The sequence below is a fragment of the Oncorhynchus masou genome, chromosome 24 (genome assembly GCF_036934945.1).
Source record: "Oncorhynchus masou masou isolate Uvic2021 chromosome 24, UVic_Omas_1.1, whole genome shotgun sequence".
NCBI lineage: Eukaryota > Metazoa > Chordata > Actinopteri > Salmoniformes > Salmonidae > Oncorhynchus > Oncorhynchus masou.
In genome coordinates, this window is record NC_088235.1 from 94,892,626 (window position 1) to 94,919,845 (window position 27,220).

General features: G+C 42.2%; 2 protein-coding genes and 1 long non-coding RNA gene across 3 annotated transcripts; all 3 read left to right on the forward strand.

The window, feature by feature from the left end:
- Positions 1 to 1,300: 1,300 nt before the first annotated feature.
- LOC135511483 (cytoskeletal protein Sojo-like) lies at positions 1,301 to 10,487 on the forward strand. Its single transcript, XM_064932976.1, has 8 exons — positions 1,301 to 1,321; positions 1,497 to 1,618; positions 1,881 to 2,169; positions 2,377 to 2,449; positions 3,166 to 3,383; positions 9,804 to 9,959; positions 10,202 to 10,312; positions 10,464 to 10,487. Exons 1-8 carry the CDS (start codon positions 1,301 to 1,303, stop codon positions 10,485 to 10,487), a joined length of 1,014 nt encoding a protein of 337 aa, XP_064789048.1.
- A 125-nt stretch (positions 10,488 to 10,612) lies between these two features.
- LOC135513074 (uncharacterized) lies at positions 10,613 to 13,036 on the forward strand. The gene is made up of 3 exons (XR_010451489.1): positions 10,613 to 10,730; positions 11,188 to 11,301; positions 12,952 to 13,036. It is a non-coding gene; the product is annotated as an uncharacterized LOC135513074 (long non-coding RNA).
- An 88-nt stretch (positions 13,037 to 13,124) lies between these two features.
- Positions 13,125 to 26,300, forward strand: si:ch73-389b16.1 (coiled-coil domain-containing protein 18). The gene is made up of 5 exons (XM_064935743.1): positions 13,125 to 13,758; positions 14,657 to 14,820; positions 17,191 to 17,354; positions 21,131 to 21,344; positions 25,792 to 26,300. The coding sequence occupies exons 1-5, from the start codon at positions 13,540 to 13,542 to the stop codon at positions 25,934 to 25,936; spliced, it is 906 nt and encodes a 301-aa protein (XP_064791815.1). The 5' UTR covers positions 13,125 to 13,539; the 3' UTR covers positions 25,937 to 26,300.
- Positions 26,301 to 27,220: the final 920 nt, after the last annotated feature.

Genomic DNA, 27,220 nt, shown 5'->3' on the forward strand with positions numbered 1-27,220 from the left:
GGATGGAGGTCAGGGCTTTGTGATGGCCACTCCAATACATTTACTTTGTTGTCCTTAAGCCATTTTGCCGCAACTTTGGAAGTTTGCTTGGGGTCATCGTCCATTTTGGACCAAGCTTCAACTTCCTGATTGATGTCTTGAGATGTTGCTTCAATCTATCCACATAATTTCTCCCTCATGATGCCATCTATTTTGTGAAGTGCACCAGTCCCTCCTGCAGCAAAGCACCCACACAAAATGATGCTGCCACCCCTGTGCTTCACAGTTGGGATGGTGTTGTTCGGCTTGCAAGCCTCCCCCTTTTTCCTCCAAACATAACAATGGTCATTATGGCCAAACCGTTCTATTTTTGTTTCATCAGACCAGAGGACATTTCTCCAAAAAGTACAATATTTGTCCCCATGTGCAGTTGCAAATGGTAGTCTGGCTTTTTTATGGCGGTTTTGGAGCAGTGGCTTCTTCCTTGCTTAGCGGCCTTTCAGGTTATGTCGATATAGTACTCATGTTTACTGTGGATATAGATACTTTTGTACCTGTTTCCTCCAGCATCTTCACAAGGTCCTTTGCTGTTGTTCTGGGATTGATTTGCACTTTTATCACAAAAGTACATTCATCTCTAGGAGACAGAACGTGTCTCCTTCCTGAGCGGTATGACGGCTGCTTGGTTCCATGGTGTTTATATTTGCGTACTATTGTTTGTACAGATGAATGTGATACCTTCAGGTGTTTGGAAATTGCTCCCAAGGATAAACCAGACTTGTGAAGGTCTGCAATTGTTTTTCTGAGGTCTTGGCTGATTTCTTTTGATTTTCTCATGATGTCAAGCAAAGAGGCACTGAGTTTGAAGGTAGGCCTTGAAGTACATCCCCAGCTACACCTCCAATTGACTCAAATGATGTCAATTAGCCTATCAGAAACTTCTAAAGCCATGATGTAATTTTCTGGATTTTTCCAGGTTGTTTAAAGGAACAGTCAACTTAGTGTATGTAAACTTCTGACCCACCGGAATTGTGATACAGTGAATTATAAGTGAAATAATCTGTCTGTAAACAATTGTTGGAAGAATTACTTGTCATGCACAAAGTATATGTCCTAACTGACTTGCCAAATCTGTAGTTTGTTAACAGGAAATTTGTGGAGCGGTTGATACACTTAGGTTGGAGTCATTTAAAACTTGTTTATGTAAACTTCCGACTTCAGCTGTATTTTCCATTCATCCCAAAGAGTTGAGCAACAGAGAAAGGAAGCTCTTGTTACTGCAGAGAGGCAGACATTGGCTCTCCGTAGTTACAAGGGAAATATGTCTGAGAAGCTGAAGAAGGTATGGAATAAGACGAATGGTGTGTCAAGCTATGTAAATGACAAAAATGTAAATGTATTTTAAGCCTGTTTGTTCAGAATAAATGCTTGTCAGTACACGGTGAAATGCGCTGCTTAGGTTTAGACATTGAAGTCTATGCTTGTATAGCAACGGGATGCTGTGTTGTGGTCCACAGGTGTTGGACAACGAGGCCAGACTGAAGGAGGCTCTTATCCAGTGTGATAAAGAGAGAGTGGTGTGGGAGAGGAGGTGTCTTCAGCTAGAGCAGGACAAGACCGAAATGAACCAGCTGATCGGGTTGGTACTAAAGTGTCTGCTCGTCATAGCTTACTTATGAATTTCTGAATCAACCTCTGAAAATGTGTTTTCATCTCAAATGAATTCATCTATGTGGTTATACTTCACTTAAATCATCTGTGATGAGGAGGACTGTGTAAAAAGGACAGTTTTGCTTAAAACCATGACATGATGGTTGGTTATTGGTTATAGTTAGTAAAATACTAATACCACTGTGATGGACATACATATCGTAATAGTAGTTGGGAATCTCTCTGACCAGCCAGTTGAAGGAAGAGTCGGTCAGAGCCAAGGCGATGAGTGTAGAGAGCGCCACGTTGCGCTCTCGTCTGGAAGAGGCCTCTGTCCGGGCTATGGAACTGAAGAGAAGACTGAGTGACAGGGAGATAGTTGAGAAGGACATAGAGGTGTTGAGGAAGGAGTGTAGGGACCTACGCCACCTCACCACCAGCCAGGAGCAGAAACTGGAGCACTGTCAGAGAGAAGCACAGCAGAGCCAGGCTGAACAGGCCAGCCTCGAGGCCATCCTCAGCCTGCTGCATCTTAGAGAGGTGAGCATACTCCCTACTACACTCTCAAACTATACCCTCTGTGTATTGTCTATACATGCTATATTCTGTATGCTGTATATGCCCCATAAAACCATAGTGCACCCTGCTTATTGCTAACTCAGCATACCCTCAACTCTGTTCCAGACAATGATGGTGGACAAAATGTACTATACTGTTATGTAAAAGTGATCTAAATATTTGTTATAGAGTGGAGGGGGATCACTCTGTGCTAAGCCTTGTCTGCCAGCTCCATTCTGTGATGTCCCCAAACTCAAGCCAGGTGATTTCCCTAGCTTACTCTTCAATACTACACATCATATTGTAGTCTGTATACACTGAGTGTACAAAACACTGTCATGCTCTTTCCATGACACGGGTGAATCCAGGTGAAAGCTATGATCCCTTATTGATGTCACTTGTTAGAGCACTTCAATCAGTGTAGATGAAGGGGAGGAAACAGGTTAAAGAAGGATTTTTAAGCCTTGAGACATGAATTGCGTATGTTTTCCATTTAGAGTGTGAATGGGCAAGTGCCTTTTGAACAGGGTATTGTAGTAGGTGCCAGACGCACCAGTTTGTGTCAAGAACTGCAATGCTGCTGGGTTTTTTATACTCAAGTTTCCTGTGTGTATCAAGAATGGTCCACCACCCAAAGGACATCCAGCCAACTTGACACAACTGTGGGAAGCATTGGAGTCAACGTGTCAGTTTTCGACATTGTGTAGTGCCCATGCCCTGACGAATTGAGGCTGTTCTGAAGGCAGAAAGGGGTGCAACTCAATATTAGGAAGGTCTTCCTAATGTTTTGTACACTCAATATATAGCACATATCTAATCTCCCATCTTTAGGCCATGTATACAGTAGAGTAGGTAAACTCTAACAATATCTCTCCTCCTTGCATGCTGGAACATTGTGGATACACATGAAAAATGCAAAGTATGTTTGTATCCTCCCAAAAAATGGTCAGTTTGTTTTTTGTGTCTACGGTGTGTCAGGGGAGCAGTACCAGCAGCTGCTGCCTGTGTTGCATGCTGTGGAGCAGGAGAGGGTCAGGCAGGCAGCTCTAGCCCTGGACCTGCAGGAGAGACTAGGGCAGGCCCAGGCGGAGCTGACTGCCCTACAGAACAACATGAACCAGAGAGACCTCCAGCTACAGAAACTGCACACAGAGCTGCAGAAGAGCACAGTACAAATTAACCAGCTGGAGAGAGAGGTAAGGATGGACACATGAATAGTGTAGTGTACCACCATTTTTATTATGAGTGGTCTCAAATCAAGGAAGAAGGCTGTATCTCAAAGGAATCTGATTTACACAGTGTCAAATACCAGTGTCATACATTTTGAGATCTGCGGCCAGATAAATACATACACACTTCAAGTCGGGAGGTTACATACACCTTAGCAAAAATACATTTAAACTCAGTTTTTCAGAATTCCTGACATTTTATCCTCGTCAATTTTCCCTGTCTTAGGTCAGTTAGGATCACCACTTTATTTTAAGAATGTGAAATGTCAGAATGATTTATTTCAGCTTTTATTTCTTTCATCACATTACCAGTGGGTCAGAAGTTCACATACACTCAATTAGTATTTGGTAGCATTGCCTTTAAAAAGTTTAACTTTGATCAAACATTTCGGATAGCCTTCCACAAGCTTCCCACAATAAGTTGGGTGAATTTTGGCCCATTCCGCCTGACAGAGCTGGTGTAATTGAGTCAGTTTTGTAGGCCTCCTTGCTCGCACACATTTTTTTCAGTTCTGCCCACAAATTTCCTATAGGATTGAGGTCAGGGCTTTGTGATGGCCACTCCAATACCTTGACTTTGTTGTCCTTAAGCCATTTTGCCACAACTGTTGAAGTATGCTTGGGGTCATTGTCCATTTGGAAGACCCATTTGCGACCAAGTTTGAACTTCCTAACTGATGTCTTGAGATGTTGCTTCAACATATCCACAATTTCCCTACCTCATGATGCCATCTATTTTGTGAAGTGCACCAGTCCCTCCTGCAGCAAAGCACCCCCACAACATGATGCTGCCAACCTGTGCTTCATGGTTGGGATGATGTTCTTTGGCTTGCAAGCCTCCCCCTTTTTCCTCCAAACATAACGATGGTCATTATGGCTAAACCGTTCTATTTTCGTTTCATCAGACCAGAGGACATTTCTCCAAAAAGTACGATCTTTGTCCACATGTGCAGTTGCAAACTAGTCTGGCTTTTTTTTATGGCAGTTTTGGAGCAGTGGCTTCTTCCTTGCTGAGCGGCTTTTCAGGTTGTTGATATAGGACACGTTTTACCGTGGATATAGATACTTTTGTACCCGTTTCCTCCAGCATCTTCACAAGGTCCTTTGCTGTTGTTCTGGGATTGATTTGGACTTTTTGCACCAAAGTACGTTCACCTCTAAGAGACAGAACATGTCTCCTTCCTGAGCGGTATGATGGCTGCGTGGTCCCATGGTGTTTATACTTGCGTACTTTTGTTTGTACAGATGAATGTGGTACCTTCAGGCATTTGGAAATTGCTCCCAAGGATGAACCAGACTTGAGGTCTACAATTATTTTTCTGATTTTTTTTGGCTGATTTCTTTTGATTTTCCCATTTTGTCAAGCAAGGAGGCACCGAGTTTGAGGGTAGGCCTTGAAATACACTGCTCAAAAAAATTAAAGGAACACTTGAACAACACAATATAACTCCAAGTCAATCACACTTCTGTGAAACCAAACTGTCCACTTAGGATGCAACACTGATTGACAATAAATTTCACATGCTGTTGTGCAAATGGAATAGACAACAGGTGGAAATTATAGGCAATTAGCAAGACACCCCCAATAAAGGAGTGGTTCTGCAGGTGGTGACCACAGACCACTTCTCAGTTCCTATGCTTCCTGGCTGTTTTGGTCACTTTGAATGCTGGTGGTGCTTTCACTCTAGTGGTAGCATGAGACGGAGTCTACAACCCACACAAGTGGCTCAGGTAGTGCAACTCATCCAGGATGGAACATCAATGCGAGCTGTTGCAAGAAGGTTTGCTGTGTCTGTCAGCGTAGTGTCCAGCAGCAGGACCGCTACCTCCGCATTTGTGCAAGGAGGAGCAGGAGGAGCACTGCCAGAGCCCTGCAGAATGACCTCCAGCAGGCCACAAATGTGCATGTGTCTGCTCAAACGGTCAGAAACAGACTCCATGAGGGTGGTATGAGGGCCCAACGTCCACAGGTGGGGGTTGTGCTTACAGCCCAACACTGCGCAGGGTGTTTGGCATTTGCCAGAGAACATCAAGATTGGCAAATTCGCCACTGGCGCCCTGTGCTCATTACAGATGAAAGCACGTTCACACTGAGCACATGTGACAGACGTGACAGTCTGGAGACGCCGTGGAGAACGTTCTGCTACCTGCAACATCCTCCAGCATGACCGGTTTGGCGGTGGGTCAGTCATGGTGTGGGGTGGCATTTCTTTGGGGGGCCGCACAGCCCTCCATGTGCTCGCCAGAGGTAGACTGACTGCCATTAGGTACCGAGATGAGATCCTCAGACCCCTTGTGAGACCATATGCTGGTGCGGTTGGCCCTGGGTTCCTCCTAATGCAAGACGATGCTAGACCTCATGTGGCTGGAGTGTGTCAGCAGTTCCTGCAAGAGGAAGGCATTTTTTGTGATTTTGTTGTCAGCACATTCAACTATGTAAAGAAAAAGTATTGAATAAGAATATTTCATTCATTCAGATCTAGGATGTGTTATTTTAGTGTTCCCTTTATTCTTTTGAGCAGTGTCCATCCACAGGTACACCTCCAATTGACTCAAATTATGTTAATTAGCCTATCAGAAGCTGCTAAAGCCATGACATCATTTTCTGGATTTTTCCAAGCTGTTTTAAGGCACAATCAACTTAGTGTATGTTTACTTCTGACCCACTAGAATTGTGATACAGTGAAATAATCTGTGTAAACAGTTGTTAGAGAAATGACTTGTCATGCAAAGTAGATGACCTAACAGACTTTCTAAAACTATAGTTTGTCAACAAGAAATATGTGGAGTGGTTGAAAAATGAGTTTTAATGACTCCAACCTAAGTGTATGTAAACTTCGACTTCAGCTGTATCCATACTACTATTCAAATGTTTGGGGTCACTTAGAAATGTCCATGTATTTGAAATAAAAGCAAAAAAGGTTGGTCCATTTAAAATAACATAAAATTGATCAGAAATACACTGTAGACATTGTCAATGTTGTAAATTACTACTGTAGCTGGAAACGGCAGACTTTTTTAAAATAGAATATCTACGTAGGCGTACGGAGGCCCATTATCAGCAACCATCACTCCTGTGTTCCAATGGCACGTTGTGTTAGCTAATCCAAGTTTATAATTTTAAAAGGCTAATTTATCATTAGAAAACCCATTTGCAGTTATTTTAGCACAGCTAAAAACTGTTGTGCTGATTTAATAAGCAATACAACTGGCCTTCTTTAGACTAGTTGAGTATCTCGAGCATTAGAATATGTGGGTTCGATTACAGGCTCAAAATGGCCAGAAACAAAGAACTTTCTTCTGAAACTCGTCAGTCTATTCTTTTTCTGAGAAATTAGGGCTATTCCATGCGACAAATTGCCAAGAAACTGAAGATCTCGTACAACGCTGTGTACTACTCCCTTAACAGAAAAGGCTTAACAGGCTCTAACCAGAATAGGAAAAGTAGTGGGAGGTCCCGGTGCACAACTGAGCAAGAGGAAAAGTACATTTAGTGTCTAGTTTGAGAAACTGACGCCTTACAAGTCCTCATTGCCAACAGCTTCATTAAATAGTACCGGCAAAACACCAGTCTCAACATCAACAGTGAAGAGGCGACTCTGGGATGCTGTCCTTTCTCGCATGGAATAGCCTTCTGGACTTTATTCTGAAACTTGTGAGTCTTTTGTTTCTGGCCATTTTGAGACAATAATCGAACCCACAAATGCTAATGCTCCAGCTAATCAATTAGTCTAAAGGTCAGTTGTATTGCTTATTTAATGAGAACAACAGTTTTTCAGCTGTGCTAACCCTTTTGCAATTATGTTTTCTAATGATCAATTAGCCTTTTAAAATGATCCACTTAGATTAGCTAACACAACGTGCCATTGGAACACAAGAGTGATGGTTGCTATCTCAAGGCCATCAGACTGTTAAACAGCAACCACTAACATTGAGTGGCTGCTGCCAACACACTGACTCAACTCCAGCCACTTTAATAATGGAAATTGATGGGAAATGATGTAAAATATATCACTAGCCACTTTAAACAATGCTACCTAATATACATTTACATACCCTACATTATTCATCTCATATGTATACGTATATACTGTACTCTATATCATCTACTGCATCTTTATGTAATACATGTATCACTAGCCACTTTAACTATGCCACTTTGTTTACATACTCATCTCATATGTATATACTCTACTCAATACCATCTACTGTATCTTGCCTATGCCGCTCTGTACCATCACTCATTCATATATCTTTATGTACATATTCTTTATCCCCTTACACTTTTTTGGAATTGTTTTGGAATTGTTAGCTAGATTACTTGTTGGTTATTACTGCATTGTCGGAACTAGAAGCACAAGCATTTTGAATGGTAGTGTGTATGTCATATATGCACATACGCATTAACATCTGCTAACCATGTGTATGTGACAAATAAAATTTTATTTGATAATGGGCCTCTTTACGCCTTTGTAGATATTCCATATAAAATCAGCTGTTTCCAGCTATAATAGTAATTTACAACATTAACAATGTCTACAGTGTATTTCTGATTAATGTTATGTTATTTTAATGGACTAGAAAACAAGGACATTTCTAAGTGACCCCAAACTTTTGAATGGTAGTGTGTATGTCATATATGCATGCATACATAGAGTACCAGTCAAAAGTTTGGACATACCTACTCATTCAAGGATTTTTCTTTATTATCTACATTGTAAATACTTTGAAGAATCTAAAATATACAATATGTTTAACACTTTTGGTTACTATATGATTCCATGCAGCAGAGGTAACCCTGGGTCTTCCTTTCCTGTGGCTGTCTTCCAGAGAGACAGTTTATTCATAGCGCTTGATGGTTTTTGCGACTGCACTTGAAGAAAATGTCAATTCTTGAAATTTTCCGCATTGACTGACCTTCATGTCTTTTTTTTATTTTTAATTTAACATTTTTACCCCCTTTTCTCCCCAATTCTGTGGTATCCAATTGTTCGTAATTACTATCTTGTCTCATCGCTACAACTCCCGTACGGGCTCGGGAGACATAAAGGTCGAAAGCCATGCGTCCTCCAAAATAACCCACACTGCTTCTTAACACAGCGCGCATCCAACCCGGAAGCCAGCTGCACCAATGTGTCGGAGGAAACGCCATGCACCTGGCGACCTTGGTTAGCGTGCACTGCGCCCGGCCCGCCACAGGAGTCGCTGGTGTGCGATGAGACAAGGATATCCCTACCGGCCAAACCCTCCCTAACCCGGTCGACGCTAGGCCAATTGTGCGTCGCCCCACGGACCTCCCGGTCGCGGCCGGCTGCGACAGAGCCTGGGCGCGAACCCAGACACAACTGATTGGCTCAAACGCATTAAGAAGGAAATAAATTCCACAAATGAACTTTTAACAAGGCACTGCTGTTAATTTAAATGAATTTCAGGTGACTATCTCATGAAGCTGGTTGAGAGAATGCCAAGCATGTGCAAAGCTGTCATGAAGGCAAAGGGTGGATACTTTGTCAAATTTGTTTAACACTTTTTTGGTTACTACGTGATTCCATATGTGTTATTTCATAGTTTTGATGTCTTCACAATTATTCTACAATGTAGAAAATAGTAAAAATAAAGATTAGACAGATGAGTAGGTGTGTCCTAACTTTTGACTGCTACTGTATATGTATTATTCTCTTTAAAGTGTGTGTGTGTGTGTGTATGTATTACTAACAGCAGATTATACACATTTTGGCCAAGGGATCGGCGGAATAAGTTTAGAGGGTGTAATATTATTAATTTACAATTTTATGTTCTTAACCCTGGGTAACATGTGCCTGGGAGGCTCACAGGGATATTGGTTGCAACAGTTCTCCACCAATTTATATATTTTTTCAACTCAATACTTCTTGTATTCCCCCAAAAATGTAAATTTAAAAAAATATATAAATGCACTTGTAATTCAAGCTTTAAAACTGCAATTTTCTCTTTACCTCGTGAAATTTTAATAGCTTTAAAGCTGCAACAAAACATCTGCCACATGATAAAATGTGTAGAATTGTAGGAAATTAGTTTGAAAACTGCCACATTTTCTATCTGATGCCAATTGGGGGGCCTTTAAAATATTCCTACCCAAGGCTCGAAACGTAGTTTGTCCATCTATGCACTGCTGAAGTCCTAGTAAAACTCCTCGATTGCTATGTTTTATCTCACTAGAGTTGTGATCTGATTATGAGGGGGTCCCAACAAGTTTGAGAACCCCTGGTGTACTGTATGTGTGACTGATGTCTGTCCCCTGGTGGTAAATGTTGATTGCAAACGGACGTGGCAGTTTCCCCAGGTACAGATTCCAGCTTTCACGTATAACTGTATAACAGCTTTTCACATATATTTCACGTATAACAGGCAGCTCTCGTCCTGGGCCTGCAGGAGAGACTAAGGCAGGCACAGGAGGAGATGACTACCCTACAGAACAACATGAACCAGAGAGACCTCCAGCTTCAGAAACTACACACAGAGCTGCAGGAGAGGACAGTACAAATTAACCAGCTGGAGAGAGAGGTAAAGATGGACACAATGAATATTGTACTGTACCACCATTTTCGCTATGAGTGGTCTCAAATCAAGGAAGGCAGTATCTCAAAGGAATCTGAGTTACATAATGTCACATACCAGAACAAGTGAGGGTCTCACTCACAATCAGAGCAATACGGCCTTAAACCAGTGCCTGACACTAAAGATAACACTTGTTGTATACAGTATGAGAGATGTCTGTCCCTAGAGGTGAATGTGTTGTATTGCAGTTAAGGAGGAAGAACGTCTGCCTGGCAACGACAGTGCAACAGTTAGAGAAGAAAGATGCAGGACTTTCACAGGCTGTAGAGAAGACCACTGAGTTGGAGCAGAACCTGCTGGTAATGATGACGTGCTCAACACACACACTGAAAAGAAATCGTGCTGTCACTAATCTATCAAATGCTGAAGTAGGCTACACTAAACAGACTGTTGTCACTACACACACATGTGCTTTCACTTACACATGTTGGATCTGTCTAAATCCACAAGGATGCCTCCCTTCCTTTTGATTGAGACAAACCCCAGTTCTCTCTCTTAACTCACATACGTCCTTTCACACACACAGGCTGTTATATTTAAGTTGGCTAATTAGTTAGTTGATGAAGTCTCTGGTTTGAAACGTAGGAGAAGAGCAGCAGTATCCAGCACTTTAAAACCACTCTGGATTTGAAGAAGAGGGATTTCCAGCAGGAGTTGGAGGAGACTCAGAGAGTTGGCTCAGAGCAACGTAAGGAGCTACAGGATCAAATCAAAATGGTAAGAGGATACATGCATTGTATTCCTTTATTCACACTTGACTGTTCATAAAAGTCACCCAAGGTTACAATAAGCAATTCCATGAACTTTACATACTTTCAGTCTTAGAATGGTTATACATGAAAGCTGGAATCCGTATACTAGGTGAAACTGCCACGTCCGTTTGTGATGTTACTGCAAACAATGACCACGGTTTTTCTTCGCACATCATTGCCCATCGTACTTGTGATAGAACTGCAGAGTATGTACTGTGAAAATATTTTGCCACGATGCTGGATGCTCCTCTACTCCGTTTCATTGACAAAACAATAACATGCGCTGGGGGTGAAGTGCCACTGTTTCACCTTATTTTGAATTTCAGCTTTAACTTACAGTACAGTAGATGTTTGGGCACCTGCAAAGATACTTGTGTTTCCTGCCTGTTTCATGTGATTTTATGTCTACCTGTCCTGTACAGTTGCACTCTCAGAAAGCAGAGCTGGAGAAAGACTTGTCTTCAGCCCAGCATGAGAGACAGGAGGCCCAGCACAGAGCAGAGAGACTTCAGACCTCCCTCAACCAGCTCACGCATGTATGTCTGCCCCATACACACCTCACATTACCTTTACCTAGAGTGCGTTCAGAAAGTATTCAGACCCCTAGACTTTTTCCACATTTTGTTACGTTACAGCCTTATTCTAAAATGGATTAAATGTATTTTTTCCCTCATCAATCTAAACACAATACCACGTAATGACAAAGCTAAAGCAGGTTTTTTACTTAAGTATTCAGACCCTTTCCTATGAGACTTGAAACTGAGCTCAGGTGTGTCCTGTTTCCATTGATCATCCTTGACATGTTTCTACAACTTGATTAGAGTCCACCTGTGGTAAATTCAATTGATTGGACATGATTTGGAAGGGCACACCTGTCTAATATATGGTCACACAGTTGACAGAGCAAAAGCCAAGCCATGAGGTCGAAGGAATTGTCCGTAGAGCTCCGAGACAGGATTTTGTCGAGGCACAGATCTGGGGAAGGGTACCAAAACATATCTGCAGCATTGAAGGTCCCCAAGAACAGTGGCCTCATCATTCTTAAATGGAAGAAGTTTGGAACCACCTAGACTTCAAGCTGATTGCCTTGCCAAACTGAGCCATCGGGGGAGAAGGGCCTTGGTCAGGGAGGTGACCAAGAACTCAATGGTCACTCTGACAGAGTTCCAGAGTTCCTCTGTGGAGATGGTTGCACTTCTGGAAGTTTCTTCCATCTCTGCAGCACTCCACCAATCAGGCCTTTATGGTAGTGTGGCCAGACGGAAGCCACTCGTCAGTAAAAGGCACATGACAGCCCTCATGGAGTTTGCCAAAAGGCACCTAAAGGACTCTCGGACCATGAGAAACAAGATTCTCTGGTCTGATGAAACCAAGATTGAACTCTTTGACCTCAATGCCAAGCGTCACGTCTGGAGGAAATCTGGCACCATCCCTACAATGAAGCATGGTGGTGGCAGCATCATGCTGTGGAGATGTTTTTCAGCTACATGGACTGGGAGACTAGTCAGGATCGAAGGAAAGATGAACTGAGCAAAGTACAGAGAGATCCTTGATGAAATTCGTTCCAGTCACAGGCAGCAGAGTACTGGAACGAAAGGCAGCCAAATGAGGTGTTGGCTTTAGGGATGATCAGTGAGATACACCTGCTGGAGCGCGTGCTACGGATGGGTGTTGCCATCGTGACCAGGGAACTGAGATAAGGCGGAGCTTTACCTAGCATGGACTTGTAGATGACCTGGAGCCAGTGGGTCTGGCGACGAATATGTAGCGAGGGCCAGCCGACTAGAGCATACAGGTCGCAGTGGTAGGTAGTATAAGGTGCTTTAGTGACAAAACGGATGGCACTGTGATAAACTGCATCCAGTTTGCCGAGTAGTGTTGGAAGCAATTTTGTAGATGACATCGCCGAAGTCGAGGATCGGTAGGATTTACAGTTTTACTTTTGCTTTGTCATTATGGGGTATTGTGTGTGGATTGATGAGGAAGGAAAAAACAATTTTGTCAATTTTAGAATAAGGCTGTAACGTAACAAAATGTAAAAAGTCAAGGGGTCTGAATACTTTCCGAATACACTGTAGATCTTCACAGATTTATAAATCACACCCACGTCATTGAGTTTGACAGAACGACACAGCTGGGCATCTCAATATTAATCTGACTAGTGCTATAATCCCGTCACTTCCTAGGATACAGAGACGAGAGCCAATCAAGACCAGGAGGCCTTGAGAGCTCTCAGAGTGCAGGCAACAGAGTATACTACCAAGGTCAGTCCTTATGAAAACACATGCTATGGTAATTTAGTTATCAACTAAATCAGACTTTTTCCTGTATCGGTCCTGTTGCAGGTGAGGTTTTTGGAGACAGCCCTGACAACATGCCAGGATGAGTTGAGCGACTGTATGCTACAGATAAAGGGAGTGAAGGGACGCTACGAGAGAGAGCTGGAGACAAAAGCTAAAGAAGTAGAACATGAAGACCTTCACCTTGCTTTTATTTCCTGTGAAACACTTACAACATTCCAGACACATTGTGTGATATCTGTGGGTGGGATGTTGTAGTCTGGTCCCAGATCTGTTTTTGCTCCCTTGCCAACTCCTTGTCACTTTTTCTCAAGCTGAACATGACAATGTGTGGCATGACCATTCCACAAGGAGTGGGCAGGAGAGCAGACTGGCACTGAGGAATTTGGGAACAATGTGAAGGATATGAGACCCAAAAAATTCTAGGATGTGAAACAAAAATGTAAATACATTTCCAACTTGTGAAGTGTATGGATGAAGACTAGTGAAGTTCAAACAGGCAGTTCCAGTGTACTCTGTCCCCAGGTGGAGGCTCTGCAGGCAGAGATGAGGGGTAGCTCTCTGGTGTGTCAGAGCTCCAGTGAGCAAAACATGCAGCTGCAGCACACCGTCCAGAGACAGCAGACCATGCTGCAGGAGAGCACCTCCCGTGTGGCGGAGCTAGAGGACAGACAGGCGCTGTTACTGGAGCAGGTAGACCGATAGATACTTTACTGTCCTCAGAGAGGACCATTATTTCCACAGCCTGTAAGTTACATACAACATGATGAGCAAACCAGCATCAGAGATTGAACATTAAACACAACACAGCAGTACATACAACATAACAATTGAACTCAGTGAATTAATAAATCGACTACTAGAGTGCGTGAGCTGCAGTTGTCATATCTAATGTACGAGTTTGAGATGCAATACAAATGTCCCTATTTTGAAACATTCTACATTGCTTTAACTGGTACAGTTCTTTATGTGCAAAGCCAGCTTTTGTGGGCCAGCCTGAACTTCCTCCAAGGGCCCAGCAGAGTTAATAAAATAGAGCTCATATCTGTTTATAACTGACTGTGCATGCTTGCTGCTCATGCTGTTCATGAGTGTTTTGAAAAGCCTAATTGTTTAGACAGATTCCTGTGTTCAAAGTGATTACTTTCGGCTTGCAGGGGCTGACTATAGTGCAGGCCGATTTTGTTTCTTGAGCAGATGGTTGGGGGGGCCGGAACATAAATTGTCAACTACAAGAAGCCCAAACAGATATAATATTTGACTAAAACATAATAATTTCAAACGTTGCTTACATTTGTATATTATCACGTGTCACTATTATGCATGGGAATACTTGGGAACAGATTTCCAAACTTAAAATCACTTGGAGCTGATTTCCTGGTGTTTTTACAGTATTTTATGTCCAACAATGATTTTTAAAAATGCTCAGAAAACTTGGGGGCCAAATAAAACCACCGCCAGTTGGGTAACCCTGGTATAGTGGGTAAAAAGTAAGTATTTGTTCAAATTTACAGAACAGTTTATTATCACAGTTTGGAGGTGAGTTGAGAGGGTTCAATTCACACACTGTGTGGTGTGTACGTTCCTCCAGGTGGGCCGCTTGGAGAAGGACCTGGAGAAAGAGAAGGTGTTAGCCTTCAAAGAGCTGAAGAGGAGAGACCAGAGAGCCCAGGAGGCCATAGAGGGACTGCAGGAGGCTAGTCAGCAGGCAGCGAGACATGAGAGAGAAGCCCTGCAACTCTCCAACTCTGTCACGTGAGACTAGTTTTTACTCCCTCTACTCGTCTCGTCTCTAATCTATGCTACTCGACTCTACTCTAATCTATGTTACTGTACTCTACCAGGGTTCGAAACTGTGACAAACTCTTGCGTTTGAACGTTTGACTTGGCAGTGTAACACCAATTTTTAATTAGGCACTGGGGTGCCTGTTTATTTTTTTGCTGGTCACATTAGTTTTTCACCTCACTCAAGATTTAACCATGATTTGGTCAAACGGTAAAGTACATTATCCACATGATTCCTGCCCTGTGGCTGTGCATGTTTTGCTGGGGACTACGGCTATGATGAGTGAGCCACTCTCCTTTCCCAGGAAACAAAATGCTCCTGGGGGAAAAAGTGTTCTGATTTTAAAATCCAATTGCTGGGGAAAACACAGCTATCCTGTTGTTACATTTGAAGAGGGGGAGGTTCTCAGCTTTCTGTAGGTATCCTTTTTATTTCTCAACTCTCAATTTTGACCTCAATAGCAACTATTCTTCAACCAAGATATTTGATATGGCTTTGAGTGTGTGAAATGTTGCACATTGGCTATTGCATAGGCATAATTGAGCTGTAGGTTACAACTGCAAAGTTTTGTACTTTACATTTACTGTTAGAATACATGGCTGCCAGCATTGGGTATTATGTTTAGTGTTACCGATCAAGCTAATGTGTTTTCAGATTTTGTGTACTCAGGTGGTGAATTAGCCCCAAATAAATGAGCCTAGAATATTAGTGCACATCTAAAGATGTAGGGAAGATTGTTCTGAATTGTATTTTGTTCAATAGAGACATTCTGGAGACCTATTTTAACAGTCAAATGTAACAATAGCTTATTTGTCAAACCAACATTCACGACATTCACTGTATTAGGTTGCAGAATATCTTGAATCATGCATTCTTTCATGGACATGTTAGATAAATACATACATAAATAAACGTGTTTATTACCATCTCAGTTGTCTACACCTCTTAAAAGCACTTTGAATGACTTTTAAGATGATTACAAATGTTTTAAATTGTGTGAACTGTGAAAAATATTTGATGCAAACAAACCATGGGCTGGTGCCACCAACTGAAAAAGTTAGTGGCACCAGTGCCACCAGGGGAACATGTTGGTCTACTTTACTCTATACTACACTACTCTACTGCCAAGAACTGCACTTTACAACACTGCACACACACCACCGCTACTAAATGTATCATTTTGATTTTCTCTACTGAGACAAGGCTGCTTGTTGTTATTAAATGTTATAATACTGTAATAACAATTATAGCTGCAATTCCAAGTATAGCTTTTTACCAATGCTCAGACCCCACAGTAAAGCTTCATTCAAGAGTTGGTGGATGGAAGTTCTATCAACATCTAACTTCCATCACCCCTCACCAAGTGATAAGTCTTGTCTTGTACTAATCAAGCTAGTTACTGATTGCACCAGTCTAGTGATTAGGAGTCAAATGAAGCAAAGTCAAACACCTGCCTGCCTGCAGTAAGGGGAAGTCCATATAAACATCATTCCTTATCAGGAATTAGACAGTTTAATTTAAGATCCCATTTGGGTTTCATTAAACTAGATGCCTTTGTAAAGATGCAGGTTTTGACAACATACAATACTTACGAAAGACCGAACAGGATACAGTGGAATGGACATCTTAACATTGGATTGGACCTTAAGTAGTTGTGTAATATCAGCTGTTTGTTTATAGTTGATAGTTGTAAGAGCGCTCTATTGGTTGTTGTTGGTTGGCTGCATTATAAGGCCTCTTTCAGCTGCTGAGAAGCTGGGAATGCATTTGATATGGCCAGCTTAACTCCCTGAGTTACTTTGACCCTGGCATCTCCAACTGTTATTTTCGTGAATAATGGCTTTCCTAAATAGACTTGTACTGAGTTAAATGTTCTCCTTCAACATTGATCCTAATGTCTGGTTGTGTGTATAATGTCAGTTAGCTGCAGGGCTTGTGGAGACTGGTGAAGCAGGTCTTATGACTTGTCTGATTATAATGCTCTGTGCTCAGGATTTGTTGTTGGGCGACTGTGCTCTCTGTTAGGGGTATATAAGCAGTCTAGATAGCCCATCCCCAAAAGATCAACCGGAGAACAAACACAACAACCAGTAGAAGGAAAAGCTTAGAGATGTTCCATCCTGACCAGTACAGGCCAGGGAACCAGGACACGCAGAATATCACTGTTGTACTTCTCCAGGCATCGCAAACCTTTTGTTATACTCACTTGGTTTCTGAGTTGCCAATTATCATTGTAATCAGTGCAAGCGACTTTAGGGTGACAGTTTACAGACATAGCGTTCCTAGTAGCCTTGTGCTCCTGTTGTTGAGAGCCAGGATTTGTCTGTCCTTTCCTGCAGGCAGTTGTCTGAGGACATGAATAAGGTTCAGGGAGAGCTGAGTGAGCGAGAGCAGCAGATGCTGCTTATACGGAGAGACAGCGACACCAAGGCCTTACAGCTCTCTAAGATGGAGAAGATGCTAGCTGAGACCAGAGAAAAGCTGGACAAGAAGACAGAGTCTGGTATGGAAAGTAAAGGGCGGGACACCCGAGACAATATGGGTCTGTATCAATATCCTTACTTTAATTCACTGAGCTTCTTCTCTGAAATGCATGAGAACTGCATTGTTTTGGTTATATAGATAAACTATCATAGAAGGATTCAAATGTACTCTTAGAAAAGGTGGTACCTAGAACCATAAAGTGTTCTTCAATTGTGTCCATAGGTTGGGAGAACCCTGTGAAAGGTACAATTTTTTTGTTCCAAGTAGAACCTTTTCACTAATACATGGTTCTACGTCAGGTGTGGGCAAACTTTGGATCCGGCCTGTGAGCCCATTCAACCCCCCAAATTATTTTGGGATAAACACTCCAGGCCAATCTTGAATGTCTAAAACTAAATAGAAAGTATGTAGAATTTAGAATGGACCTACATGCCTTTTTTCTGGCCCGCAAATGTCTTTTTAATTAACATTGAGAGAGAGAATCTGTGTGGCCCTCTGCTGAATTTTGAAATCCCAATGTGGCCCTTGAGCCAAAATAATTGCCCATTCCTGTTCTACGTGGAACCCTTACAGGATCCCTTATACCACTAACAGGTTCTAAGTAAGTAGAACCTTTTTCACCATCAAAGGGTTCTACCTGGAACCAAAAGGTGTTCTCCTATGGGGACAAATTAAGAACCCTTTTTTTAAGTGTAGTTTTGTGACAGTGCATGTGCCCTTGATGATTGATTGATTGAATTTATTGGATAATTATTGGGTAAGTATTAGGCTGCTTCAGATGCATACAACAACAAAATCATCTAAAATAAAAAAAGCCTGGAGGCTAATTTCCATTATGGTCCTCATGATTCTATAGTCAACTCAATATACAAGTATCTACTTTTGATAACAATTAACTTTGCAGAGTAAGTAACTGTCTGTGTTGAAATCAAATTTTATTAGTCACATGCGACGAATACAACAGGTTGCAGTGAAATTACACCTTACAGTGAATTACACCTTACAGTGAAATGCTTACTTACGAGCCCTTAACTGACAGTGCCGTTTCAAAAAACAGACAGGAATAAGAGATAAAAGTAACAAGTAATTTATTTATTGTTATTATTTTTTACCTTTTATTTTACTAGGCAAGTCAGTTAAGAACAAATTCTTATTTTCAATGACGGCCTAGGAACAGTGGGTTAACTGCCTGTCAGGGCCAGAACGACAGATTTGTACCTTGTCAGCTTGGGGATTTGAACTTGCAACCTTTCGGTTACTATTCCAAAGCACTAACCACTAGGCTACCCTGCCGCCCATAATTAAAGAGGAGCAGTAAAAAAGTAACAATATATACAGGGGGGTGCCAGTACAGAGTCAATGTGCAGGGGCACCGGTTAGTTGAGGTAGTATGTACATGTAGGTAGAGTTAATTAAAGTGACTATGCATAGATTACAACAGAGTGGCAGTGGTGTGGGGAGGGGAGGGGCAATGTGAATAGTCTGGGTAGCCATTTGACTAGATGTTCAAGAGTCTTATGGCTTGGGGGTAGAAGCTGTTTAGAAGCATCTTGGACCTAGACTTGGCGCTCCGATACCGCTTGCGGGGTGGTAGAAGAGAGAACAGTCTATGACTAGGGTGGCTGAAGTCTTTGACAATTTTAGGGCCTTCCTCTGACACCTGGTATAGAGGTCCTGGATGACAAGAAGCTTGGCCACAGTGATGTACAGTGATGTACTGGGCTGTTTGCACGACCCTCTGTAGTGCCTTGCGGTTGGAGGCCGAGCAGTTGCCATACCAGGCAGTGATGCAACCAGTGATTCTCTCGATGGTGCAGCTGTAGAACCTTTTGAGGATCTGAGGACACATGCCAAATCTTTTCAGTCTCCTGGAGGGGAATAGGTTTTGTCGTGCCCGCTTCACGACTAATGGTGTGCTTGGACCATGTTAGTATGTTGGTGATGGGTAGCCTAGTGGTTAGAGCGTTGGACTAGTAACCGGAAGGTTGCGAGTTCAAACCCCCGAGATGACAAGGTACAAATCTGTCGTTCTGCCCCTGAACAGGCAGTTAACCCACTGTTCCCAGGCCGTCATTGAAAATAAGAATTTGTTCTTAACTGACTTGCCTGGTTAAATAAAGGTAAAATAAAAAAAATAAAAATTAACTGGAAGCACAAGCATTTCGCTACACTCGCATTAACATCTGCTAACCATGTGTATGTGACAAATAAAATTTGATTTGGATTTGATTTGATGTGGACACCAAGGAACTTGAATCTCTCAACCTGCTCCACTGCAGCCCCGTCGATTTGAATGGGGGGCGTGCTCGGTCCTCTTTTTCCTGTAGTCCGCAATCATCTCCTTTGTCTTGATCACGTTGAGGGAGAGGTTGTTGTCCTGGCACCACACGGCCAGGTCTCTGACCTCCTCCCTTTAGGCTGTCTCGTTGTTGTCGTGATCAGGCCTACCACTGTTGTGTCATCGGCAAATTTAATGATGGTGTTGGAGTCGTGCCTGGCCGTGCAGTCATGAGTGAACAGGGAGAACAGGAGGGGGCTGAGCCCCTGTGTTGAGGATCAGTGTGGCGGATGTGTTGTTACCTACCCTTACCACCTGAGGGCAGCACATCAAGGAAGTTCAGGATCCAGTTGCAGAGGGAGGTGTTTAGTCCCAGGGTCCTTAGCTTATAGATGAGCTTAGAGGGCACTATGGTGTTGAATGCTAAAGCTGTAGTTAATGAATAGCATTCTTACATAGGTGTTCCTTTTGTCCAGGTGGGAAAGGGCAGTGTGGAGTGCAATAGAGACTGCATCATCTGTGCATCTGTTGGGGTGGTATGGAAATTGGAGTGGGTCTAGGGTTTCTGGGATGATGGTGTTGATGTGAGCCATGACTAGCCTTTCAAAGCATTTCATGGCTACAGATGTGAGTACTACGGATCAGTAGCCATTTAGGCAGGTTACCTTAGTGTTCTTGGGCACAGGCACTATGGTGGTCTGCTTAAAACATGTTGCTATTAACTACTCAGACAGGGAGAGGTTGAAAATGTCAGTGAAGACGCTTGCTAGTTGTTCAGCGCGTGCTCGCAGTACACGTCCTGGTAATCCGTCTGGTCCTGTGGCCTTGTGAATGTTGACCTGTCTAAAAGTCTTACTCACATCGGCTGCGGAGAGCGTGATCACACTCTTCAGGTACAGCTGGTGCTCTCTTGCATGTTTCAGTGTTATTTGTCTCAAGGTGAGCATAGAAGTATAGCTCATCCGGGAGGCTCGTGTCACTGAGCAGTTCTCGGCTGTGCTTCCCTTTGTAGTCTGTAATGGTTTGCAGGGCCTGCCACATCCAACGAGTGTCAGTGCCGGGTGTAGTACGACTCGATCATAATCCTGTATTGACGCTTGGCCTGTTTGATGGTTTGTCGGAGGGCATAGCGGGATTTGTTATAAGCTTCCGTGTTAGAGTCCTGCTCCTGACCTCTTCTTTATTTATCTAGTCACTGGTGTATCCTGCTTTAATTTTTGCTTGTAAGCAGGAATCAGGAGGATAGAATTTGATTTATACAAGTATCTACTTTTGATAGCAATTAACTTTACAGCGTAAGTAACTGTTCTGATGCTATCCCTGTGTATTTTTGCAGCTTTTAGATCTTCTTTGTCTGAGAGTCTGTGTCTTTAGGGGCCACTTTCCAGGTCACAGATTAAGCAGATTCCTTGATTAAAATGCGCGTTCAGAATCTCGTCGAGGACTACGCTTTATCTGGAGATCTCTTTCTCTGAGCGATGTTTCTAACCTTGTTCTCTGGGCCTTGTCCGGTTCAGTCCAGGATCTGGAGGAGAAGGTGCGTTTCGCCAGGAAGGACAGGAGGAACTCCCTGCACCGCACCCAGCTGCTGGAGAGCCAGATGAAGACGGTGAAGGGAGAGCTGGTGGACACACTGGACCACCTGCAGGAGCTACGAGACCGGTTGGGACGCTCACAGGCCAACGCAGAGCAGCGCAAAGTTGACATGGAGAAACTGCAAGCAGGGATGAGGTGAGAGAGCCCCAAATGCAAACAGTCCTGTCTGTTGGCCTCATCTTGTGTTCCTACAGATGAGTTGGGCAGAAGCCCCTTCATCCCTCTCCCAAGTCATTTAGTACCCGAGGCTCCATTTGGTATCTGGTACTTTTTTACACATTTCAGTTGAATACATTCAATTGGACAACTGACTAGGTATCCCCCTTTTACTCCGTTTTTTTGTGACTTGATTTTCGTTGGGGGTTGATAAACACTGAACTTATTTCAGCTCCTATTCCCAGCACTTCTTACCCTGTCTGGGTTGTGCGGGAACTTGGAGCCAAACCAGAGTGTAAATTATTACCAAAGGACTGTGCTACAGGCCAATGAGAAAGAAGCAAAAATATGATGGCCATGGTTCTGTTTTTAACTTGTGTAAAATTAGATAAATGCTGTGTTGCTTCTGTGGTGTTCTATTGTCAAGGGTTGTCCAAGGTTATGTGCTTAAAGTAATTTTCCAGGGGACAGAGACTGAACCCCCGGTTGTAATACATCACTTGGAGGCGATTGTCACTGGTTGTGGGGAATCTGTTGCTGCTGTTTTTCAAACACACTTTCTGTGACGCAGCAGCAGCCCATACAGATTGTGTAACAAAGTTTAACTGGTGCTACTTGTCTTTTTATAAGGTAGACTATAGGCTATCGACATTACGTCCTTGCCTGCCCTCCAGTTCCAGTTCATACATTATGAAAAGAAAACATTCATATCATGACAGTTTTATTGGGGGATTTTCCATGTGTATCCCTAGGATCATGTCTTTCATATTGTTTCATGAAACTCTTTCAGATGCTTTGTTTCAATTGAAAATATTTGAGTGCCAAGATGTGGTTGTGACCCCACTCTCCGAGAGTGTCGCAGGGGGAGTTGGGATATGCAAAAAAACATTTCCAATTCACACATGCGTATTAATACACACTTGTACATGAAACGGGAGAAATATAAGCATCCTAATTATTAATATTATTATTAGTGGGGTTTGCGAAGCAAGAGTCCCCACTTAAAAGGTGCAATATCAAATCAAATTGATTTATATAGCCCTTCGTACATCAGCTGATATCTCAAAGTGCTGTACAGAAACCCAGCCTATATGTTAGCCTAATTTCAGTTTATGCAACAAAACAAATAGTCATTGTGTAGAGAATCATTGTACCATCTAAACAGCTTTTAAATATACTTTTCATAACAAAAAAGATTGTCTTTTCAGAAGTTTGAAGCTATTGTACAAAACTGAAAGTAAACGCAAAAGCAAACTTAAGAATGGGAAGCATAGAAATAGCGCACGTAGAACAGATCTACTGCTTCGTAGACTTGCTTTCAATGAGAGTGACAGATCTATAATGTGCATTTGGTCAGGTTGCCCAAAAAGTTAGATATTGCAGCTTTAAATCTTTGACATTCTTCTGACTTATTATTATTTAGAAAGCTACTCCTACACCGTTTTTAAAGCTAGTCATGCCATTCAAACTCTAAAACATGCATATCGGTCTGGAATATTGTGCTTGATATCTTTTTAAAATATTAAGCTACTTCTCGGCTAATCAAATCTGATGTCTGTACAAAAATATCTGCTACCAATCTAACAATACAGCTGTTTTGGTAACCGCATGAACTGTATTTTTGTTATCACGTTTTCATAAGATTAAATTACAAATTATAGGTGTGCCAAGATTGTAGCGTCATACCAAAGAAGACTCAAGGTTGTCATTTCTGCCAAAGGTGCAACATCAAAGTTCTGAGTAAAGGGTCTGAATACTTATGTAAATGTGATTTCAGTTTCTTTATAAATTCTTTATAAATGTCCTACTACTTTACGAATTCGTAAAGTAGTCTATAAAAGTAATCAGACCAATTATTTAACTTTGACTATATGTAACTGCTTTGCTTTAAATGGTAAATTAACTTTTTAAAACCTCTTCCATTATCACAGAAATACTTTTTAAAGAGCTAATGGGCGCCAGGTAGCCTATTGGTTAGAGCGTTGGGACAGTAACCCAGATCCGGCAAAATGAAAAGTCTGATGTGCCCTTGAGCAAGTCACTTAACCCTAATTTGCTGCAGGGGCACCTTATTACTATAGCTGACCCTGTAAAACAACACTTTTCATTGCACCTACCCAGTGTAAGGAACAATAAATAAATACAATATACAGTTGAGGTTGGAATTTTACATACACTTAGATGGAGGTCATTAAACCACTCACAAATTATAGTTTTGGCAAGTCGGCTAGGACATCTACTTTGTGCATGACACAAGTAATTTTTCCAACAATTGTTTACAGACAGATTATTTCACTGTATCACAATTCCAGTGGGTCAGAATTTTACATACACTAAGTTGATTGTGGCTTTTAAACAGCTTGGAAAATTCCAGAAAATGTCATTGTTTTAGACGCTTCTGATAGGCTAATTGACATCATTTGAGTCAATTGGAGGTGTACCTGTGGATGTATTTCAAGGCCTACCTTCAAACTCAGTGCCTCTTTGCTTGACATCATGGGAAAATCCAAAGAAATCAGCCAAGACCTCAGAAAATAATTGTGACCTCCACAAGTCTTGTTCATCCTTGGGAACAATTTCCAAACTCCTGAAGGTACCATGTTCATCTGTACAAACAATAGTATGCAAGTATAAACACCATGGGACCACACAGCAGTCATACCGCTCAGGAAGGAGACGCGTTCTGTTTCCTAGAGATGAACGTACTTTGGTGGGAGAAGTACAAATCAATCCCAGAACAACAGCGAAGGACCTTGTGAAGATGCTGCAAGAAACAGGTACAAACGTATCTATATCCACAGTAAAACGTTTCCTATAAAGACATAACCTGAAAGGCCGCTCAGCAAGGAAGAAGCCACTGCTCCAAAACTGGCATAAAAAAAGCCAGACTACAGTTTGCAACTGCACATGGGGACAAAGATCATACTTTTTGGAGAAATGACCTCTGGTCTGATGAAACAAAAATAGAACTGTTTGGCCATAATGACCATCGTTATGTTTGGAGGAAAAAGGGAGAGGCTTGCAAGCCGAAGAACACCATCCCAACCGTGAAGCACACTGGTGGGGGTGCTTTGCTGCAGGAGGGACTGGTGCACTTCACAAAATCGATAGCTTCATGAGGAAGGAAAATTATGGATATATTGAAGCAACATCTCAAGACATCAGTCAGGAAGTTGAAGCTTGGTCACAAATGGGTGTTCCAAATGGATAATGACCCCAAGCATACTTCCAAAGTTTTTGCAAAACTGATTTAGGACAACGATGTCAAGGTACTGGAGTGGCCATCACAAAGCCCTGACCTCGACCCTATAAAAACATGTGTGGGCATAACTGAAAAAGTGTGTGCAAGGAGGCCTACAAACCTGACTGTTACCCCAGCTCTGTCAGGAGGAATGGGCCAAAATTCACCCAACATTGTGGGAAGCTTGTGGAAGGCTACTTGAAACGTTTGACCCAAGTTAAACAATTTAAATGCAATGCTAGCAAATATTAATTGAGTGTATGTACACTTCTGACCCACTGAGAATGTGATGAAAGAAATTAAAGCTGAAATAATTCACTATTATTCTACATTTCACATTCTTAACATAAAGTGGTGATCCTAACTGACCTAAGACAGGGAATTTTTACTAGGATTAAATGGCAGGAATTGTGAAAAACTGAGTTGAAATGTATTTGGCTAAGGTGTATGTAAACTTCTGACTTCAACTGTGTGTGTGTTTGTGTGTGTGTGTGTACAGTGGGGCAAAAAAAGTATTTCGTCAGCCACCAATTGTGCAAGTTCTCCCACTTAAAAAGATGAGAGAGGCCTGTAATTTTCATCATAGGTACACTTCAACTATGACAGACAAAATGAGAAAAAAAATCCAGAAAATCACATTGTAGGATTTTAAATGAATTTATTTGCAAATTATGGTGGAAAATAAGTATTTTGTCAATAACAATAACAATAGTATTCACCCACTCCTCGTCTCACGAAGACACGGCGGTTGGAACCAAAAGTCTCCCATTTGGACTCCAGACCAACAAACAAATTTCCACCGGTCTAATGCCCATTGCTCGTGTTTCTTGGCCCAAGCAAGTCTCTTCTTCTTATGTGTTGTTTTTAGTAGTGGTTTCTTTGCAGAAATTTGACCATGAAAGCGTGATTCACGCAGTTTCCTCTGAACAGTTGATGTTGAGATGTCCGTTACTTGAATTTTTTGGGCTGCAATTCCTGAGGCTGGTAACTCTAATGAACTTGTCCTCTGCAGCAGAGGTAACTCTGGGTCTTCCATTCCTGTGGTGAGCCTCATGAGAGCCAGTTTCATCATAGTGCTTGATGGTTTTTGCGACTGCACTTGAAGAAACTTTCAAAGTTCTTGAAATATTCCGTATTGACTGACCTTCATGTCTTAAAGTAATGATGGATTTTCTTTTCTCTTAGATGGCGCCGAAAGAGATGGTCGCCTCGCTTCGAGTCCTTGTTTTTTTTAGGTATTATTTCTTATATTGTTAGCCCAGAAAACCTTAAGTGTTATCACATACAACCGGGAAGAACTATTGGATATAAGAGCAATGTCAATTTATAAACATTACAACCACGACTTTCCCGAAGCGCATCCTCTGTTCGGACCACAACCCAGGACATTGGATCTAATCCCAGAGGCCGACCCAAAACAATGTCGCCGCATAAGGGGTACCCGGAGCGGCCTCCTGGTCAGACTTCGGACGTGCACACCACCCACCACTTCTGAGTAGATTACTCACCAATGTCCAGTCTCTAGACTACAAGGTGGATGAAATAAGGTAGTTGTTAGAATGTTAGATTACTTGTTAGATATTACTGCATGGTCGGAACTAAAAGCACAAGCATTTCGCTACATTCGCATTAACATCTGCTAACCATGTGTATGTGACCAATAAAATTTGATTTGTTTTGAACTTTCAGATCTTCTTTGTAAAGGATTTAAACACTGTTTCCCATGCATAAGCAATTAATGAACATGCACCGGTGGAACGGTCGTTAAGACACTAACAGCTTAAACTTAGGACACTAAAGAGGCCTTTCTACTGACTCTGAAAAACACCAACAGAAAGATGTCCAGGGTCCCTGCTCATCTGCGTGAATGTGCCTTAGGCATGCTGCAAGGAGGCATAAGGACTGCAGATGTGGCCAGGGCAATAAATTGCTATGTCTGTACTGTGAGATACCTAAGACAGCGCTACAGGGAGACAGAATGGACAGCTGATCGTCCTCTTTTCTACGTTAAAATATCTGAAAAGTTGTATTAGGAAAATTATAACTTTGTAATCTGAATATTTTCCTTGGTGCCCCGACTTCCTAGTTAATTACATTTGCCTGATTAGTTAATCAAATAATGCTGATTACAGAAAATCTTTGATAAAAACTAAAAGTCTTCAGTTAATGAAAGTAAAGACACGACATTAGGAATGGCAGTGTTCTGCCATGGCCAGCGAAGAGGGATCTCAATCCCATTGAGCACGCCTGTGACCTGTTGGATCGGAGGGTGAGGGCTAGGGCCATTCCACCCAGAAATGTCTGGGAACCTGCAGGTGCCTTGGTGGAAGAGTGGGTTAACATCTCACAGCAAGAACTGGCAAATCTGGTGCAGTCCATGACAAGGTGATGCACTGCAGTACTTAATGCAGCTGGTGGCCACACCAAATACTGACTTACTTTTGATTTTGACCCCCCCCCCCCTTTGTTCAGAGACACATTATTACATTTGTTAGTCACATGTCTGTGGAACTTGTTCAGTTTCTCAGTTGTTGAATATTATGTTCATACAAATATTTACAAATGTTAAGTTTACTGAAAAAGGAACGCAGTTGACCGTGAGAGGATGTTTCTT